This window comes from Mustelus asterias, unplaced genomic scaffold (assembly GCF_964213995.1).
Source record: "Mustelus asterias unplaced genomic scaffold, sMusAst1.hap1.1 HAP1_SCAFFOLD_2459, whole genome shotgun sequence".
Lineage (NCBI taxonomy): Eukaryota > Metazoa > Chordata > Chondrichthyes > Carcharhiniformes > Triakidae > Mustelus > Mustelus asterias.
Genome location: NW_027592404.1, coordinates 1291 through 7500, shown reverse-complemented (window position 1 = coordinate 7500; position 6210 = coordinate 1291). Strand labels below are relative to the sequence as shown.

The 6210-nt window shown below is 45.9% G+C and overlaps 1 protein-coding gene across 1 annotated transcript in view; it reads left to right on the top strand.

Moving 5' to 3' along the window:
• Nucleotides 1–5396, top strand: part of LOC144489709 (ciliated left-right organizer metallopeptidase-like) — a gene marked incomplete at its 3' end in the record, with an annotated part of 31821 nt that extends 26425 nt beyond the window's left edge. Inside the window, exon 6 of the mRNA XM_078207565.1 lies at nucleotides 5271–5396. Coding sequence (XP_078063691.1) covers nucleotides 5271–5396 — 126 coding nt within the window. The remainder of the gene's footprint in view (nucleotides 1–5270) is intronic.
• Nucleotides 5397–6210: the final 814 nt, after the last annotated feature.

Below are 6210 nucleotides of genomic sequence, written 5' to 3'. Positions count from 1 at the left end.
CAGACTGGAATCTAATCGAGGGGTTCGGGGTGGTTTATATATAGAATAACAGATACCCGGGAGTGAGTTACAGACTGGAATCTAATCGCGGGGTTCGGGGTGGTTTATATATAGAATAACAGATACCCGGGAGTGAGTTACAGACTGGAATCTAATCGAGGGGTTCAGGGTGGTTTATATATAGAATAACAGGTACCCGGGAGTGAGTTACAGACTGGAATCTAATCGAGGGGTTCGGGGTGGTTTATATATAGAATAACAGATACCCGGGAGTGAGTTACAGACTGGAATCTAATCGAGGGGTTCGGGGTGGTTTATATATAGAATAACAGATACCCGGGAGTGAGTTACAGACTGGAATCCAATCGAGAGGTTCGGGGTGGTTTATATATAGAATAACAGATACCCGGGAGTGAGTTACAGACTGGAATCTAATCGAGGGGTTCTGGGTGGTTTATATATAGAATAACAGATACCCGGGAGTGAGTTACAGACTGGAATCCAATCGAGGGGTTCGGGGTGGTTTATATATAGAATAACAGATACCCGGGAGTGAGTTACAGACTGGAATCTAATCGAGGGGTTCGGGGTGGTTTATATATAGAATAACAGATACCCGGGAGTGAGTTACAGACTGGAATCTAATCGAGGGGTTCTGGGTGGTTTATATATAGAATAACAGATACCCGGGAGTGAGTTACAGACTGGAATCCAATCGAGGGGTTCGGGGTGGTTTATATATAGAATAACAGATACCCGGGAGTGAGTTACAGACTGGAATCTAATCGAGGGGTTCGGGGTGGTTTATATATAGAATAACAGATACCCGGGAGTGAGTTACAGACTGGAATCTAATCGAGGGGTTCTGGGTGGTTCATATATAGAATAACAGATACCCGGGAGTGAGTTACAGACTGGAATCCAATCGAGGGGATCGGGGTGGTTTATATATAGAATAACAGATACCCGGGAGTGAGTTACAGACTGGAATCTAATCGAGGGGTTCGGGGTGGTTTATATATAGAATAACAGATACCCGGGAGTGAGTTACAGACTGGAATCTAATCGAGGGGTTCGGGGTGGTTTATATACAGAATAACAGATACCCGGGAGTGAGTTACAGACTGGAATCTAATCGAGGGGTTCGGGGTGGTTTATATACAGAATAACAGATACCCGGGAGTGAGTTACAGACTGGAATCCAATCGAGAGGTTCGGGGTGGTTTATATATAGAATAACAGATACCCGGGAGTGAGTTACAGACTGGAATCTAATCGAGGGGTTCTGGGTGGTTTATATATAGAATAACAGATACCCGGGAGTGAGTTACAGACTGGAATCCAATCGAGGGGTTCGGGGTGGTTTATATATAGAATAACAGACACCCGGGAGTGAGTTACAGACTGGAATCTAATCGAGGGGCTCGGAGTGGTTTATATACAGAATAACAGATACCCGGGAGTGAGTTACAGACTGGAATCTAATCGAGGGGTTCGGGGTGGTTTATATATAGAATAACAGATACCCGGGAGTGAGTTACAGACTGGAATCTAATCGAGGGGTTCGGGGTGGTTTATATATAGAATAACAGATACCCGGGAGTGAGTTACAGACTGGAATCTAATCGAGGGGTTCGGGGTGGTTTATATACAGAATAACAGATACCCGGGAGTGAGTTACAGACTGGAATCTAATCGAGGGGTTCGGGGTGGTTTATATATAGAATAACAGGTACCCGGGAGTGGGTTACAGACTGGAATCTAATCGAGGGGTTCGGGGTGGTTTATATATAGAATAACAGATACCCGGGAGTGAGTTACAGACTGGAATCTAATCGAGGGGTTCGGGGTGGTTTATATATAGAATAACAGATACCCGGGAGTGAGTTACAGACAGGAATCTAATCGAGGGGTTCGGGGTGGTTTATATACAGAATAACAGATACCCGGGAGTGAGTAACAGACTGGAATCTAATCGAGGGGTTCAGGGTGGTTTATATATAGAATAACAGATACCCGGGAGTGAGTTACAGACTGGAATCTAATCGAGGGGTTCGGGGTGGTTTATATACAGAATAACAGATACCCGGGAGTGAGTTACAGACTGGAATCTAATCGAGGGGTTCGGGGTGGTTTATATATAGAATAACAGGTACCCGGGTGTGAGTTACAGACTGGAATCTAATCGAGGGGTTCGGGATGGTTTATATACAGAATAACAGATACCCGGGAGTGAGTTACAGACTGGAATCTAATCGAGGGGTTCGGGGTGGTTTATATATAGAATAACAGATACCCGGGAGTGAGTTACAGACTGGAATCTAATCGAGGGGTTCGGGGTGGTTTATATATAGAATAACAGATACCCGGGAGTGAGTTACAGACTGGAATCTAATCGAGTGGTTCGGGGTGGTTTATATATAGAATAACAGATACCCGGGAGTGAGTTACAGACTGGAAGCTAATCGAGGGGTTCGGGGTGGTTTATATACAGAATAACAGATACCCGGGAGTGAGTTACAGACTGGAATCCAATCGAGAGGTTCGGGGTGGTTTATATATAGAATAACAGATACCCGGGAGTGAGTTACAGACTGGAATCTAATCGAGGGGTTCTGGGTGGTTTATATATAGAATAACAGATACCCGGGAATGAGTTACAGACTGGAATCCAATCGAGGGGTTCGGGGTGGTTTATATATAGAATAACAGATAGCCGGGAGTGAGTTACAGACGGGAATCTAATCGAGGGGTTCAGGGTGGTTTATATATAGAATATCAGATACCCGGGAGTGAGTTACAGACTGGAATCTAATCGAGGGGTTCGGGATGGTTTATATATCCAATAACAGATACCCGGGAGTGAGTTACAGACTGGGATCTAATCGAGGGGTTCGGGGTGGTTTATATATAGAATAACAGATACCCGGGAGTGAGTTACAGACTGGAATCGAATCGAGGGGTTCGGGGTGGTTTATATATAGAATAACAGATACCCGGGAGTGAGTTACAGACTGGGATCTAATCGAGGAGTTCGGGGTGGTTTATATATAGAATAACAGATACCCGGGAGTGAGTTACAGACTGGAATCTAATCGAGGGGTTCGGGGTGGTTTATATACAGAATAACAGATACCCGGGAGTGAGTTACAGACTGGAATCGAATCGAGGGGTTCGGGGTGGTTTATATATAGAATAACAGATACCCGGGAGTGAGTTACAGACTGGAATCTAATCGAGGGGTTCGGGGTGGTTTATATATAGAATAACAGATACCCGGGAGTGAGTTACAGACTGGAATCTAATCGAGGAGTTCGGGGTGGTTTATATATAGAATAACAGATACCCGGGAGTGAGTTACAGACTGGAATCTAATCGAGGGGTTCGGGGTGGTTCATATATAGAATAACAGATACCCGGGAGTGAGTTACAGACTGGAATCTAATCGAGGGGCTCGGAGTGGTTTATATACAGAATAACAGATACCCGGGAGTGAGTTACAGACTGGAATCTAATCGAGGGGTTCGGGGTGGTTTATATATAGAATAACAGATACCCGGGAATGAGTTACAGACTGGAATCTAATCGAGGGGTTCGGGGTGGTTTATATATAGAATAACAGATACCCAGGAGTGAGTTACAGACTGGAATCTAATCGAGGGGCTCGGAGTGGTTTATATACAGAATAACAGATACTCGGGAGTGAGTTACAGACTGGAATCTAATCGAGGGGTTCGGGGTGGTTTATATATAGAATAACAGATACCCGGGAGTGAGTTACAGACTGGAATCTAATCGAGGGGTTCAGGGTGGTTTATATATGGAATAACAGATACCCGGGAGTGAGTTACAGACTGGAATCTAATTGAGCGGTTCAGGGTGGTTTATATACAGAATAACAGATACCCGGGAGTGAGTTACAGACTGGAATCTAATCGAGGGGTTCGGGGTGGTTTATATACAGAATAACAGATACCCGGGAGTGAGTTACAGACTGGAATCTAATCGAGGGGTTCGGGGTGGTTTATATATAGAATAACAGATACCCGGGAGTGAGTTACAGACTGGAATCTAATCGAGGGGTTCGGGGTGGTTTATATATAGAATAACAGATACCCGGGAGTGAGTTACAGACTGGAATCTAATCGAGGTGTTCGGGGTGGTTTATATATAGAATAACAGATACCCGGGAGTGAGTTCCAGACTGGAATCTAATCGAGGGGTTCAGGGTGGTTTATATATAGAATAACAGATACCCGGGAGTGAGTTACAGACTGGAATCTAATCGAGGGGTTCGGGGTGGTTTATATATAGAATAACAGATACCCGGGAGTGAGTTACAGACTGGAATCTAATCGAGGGGTTCGGGGTGGTTTATATATAGAATAACAGATACCCGGGAGTGAGTTACAGACTGGAATCTAATCGAGGGGTTCAGGGTGGTTTATATATAGAATAACAGATACCCGGGAGTGAGTTACAGACTGGAATCTAATCGAGGGGTTCGGGGTGGTTTATATATAGAATAACAGATACCCGGGAATGAGTTACAGACTGTCTCTCTCTCTCTCTCTCCCTGGGTTTCGAGTGCTGATATCTCTCCCCTCTCTCTCTCTCCCCCCTCTGATGCGCGATATAACACACGGGAGGCAGGATGTACTCGGGAAATAAAGGCTTTTATTGCCAACAATAACAGAGCTACCATATACAGTCCACGATCCCAGGGTAAGTTTTTCACTCAGAGGGTGGTGGGTGAGTGGAATCGGCTGACGTCGGTGGTGGTGGAGGCAAACTCGTTGGGGTCTTTTAAGAGACTTCTGGATGAGTACATGGGATTTAATGGGATTGAGGGCTATAGATAGGCCTAGAGGTGGGGATGTGATCGGCGCAACTTGTGGGCCGAAGGGCCTGTTTGTGCTGTGGCTTTCTATGTTCTATGTTCTATGTTCTAAAGGGTCACCAGGCAGAGCAGTGACCTTTATACCTCTCCCAGGAGGCGGAGCCAACTGGGGTGTACCATAGGACTATATTAACAGGTAGAACAGCCCAACCCTAACCCCAACAGTAACATATCTACAGACTCATAGTACTGGCCAGACCCTGGCTCAGCACTACCTGGTGGGAACCAACAATGGTTCACCACACCCTCTCCCCAGGTTTTGAGTGCTGATATCTCTCCCCTCTCTCTCTCTCTCTCCCTCCTCTCTCTCTCTCCTCTCTCCGCTCTCCCCGGGTTTTGAGTGCTGATATCTCTCCTATCTCCTCTGCAGCCCTCGGTCATTGCCTATGCTGCGTACTGTAAGCTGGATCAGTCCCGCCGGCCAATTGCGGGTGCAGTCACCTTCTGTCACTCGGGCCTCCGAGAGTCGGCTTTTGACCATCACCGGACCGTGTTGGTAAGTGGGCCGCCGTTCCTCACCCCTTCACTGAGATCTCATTTCGTTTATTATTGTCACATGTATTAACATGCGGTGAAAAGTATTGTTTCTTGCGCGCTATACGGACAAAGCATACCGTTCATAGAGAAGGAAATAGATGAAATTTGCGGATGACACTAAGATGGGTGGCAGAGCAAAGTGTGCAGAGGGCGCTGAAAGTCTGCAAAGGGATATCGATAGTCTAAGTGAGTGGGCAAGGGTCTGGCAGATGGAGTACAATGAATTATGGGGGAAAGTGGGGAATTATGGGGGAAAGTGGGGAATTATGGGGGAAAGTGGGGAATTATGGGGGGAAAGTGGGGAATTACGGGGGTAAATGTTGGTAAATGTGAGGTCATCCATTTTGGTAGGAATAACAGCAAAATGGACGATTATTTAAATGGTAAAAAATTGCAGCATGCTGCTGTGCAGAGGGACCTGGGTGTCCTTGTCCAGGAATCACAAGGAGTTGGTTTGCAGGCGCAGCAGGGAATGAAGGCGGCAAATGGAATTTTGTCCTTCATTGCGAGAGGGATGGAGTTTAAAAACAGCGAGGTTATGTTGCAGCTGTATAAGGTGCTGGTGAGGCCACACCTGGAGTACTGTGTACAGTTTTGGTCTCCTTCCTTGAGAAAGGATATACTGGCACTGGAGGGGGTGCAGAGGAGATTCACTAGGTTGATTTCGGAGTTGAGAGGGTTGGCTTATGAGGAAAGACTGAGTAGACTGGGGCTATACTCACTGGAATTCAGAAGAATGAGGGGAGATCTTATAGAAACATATAAGATTATGA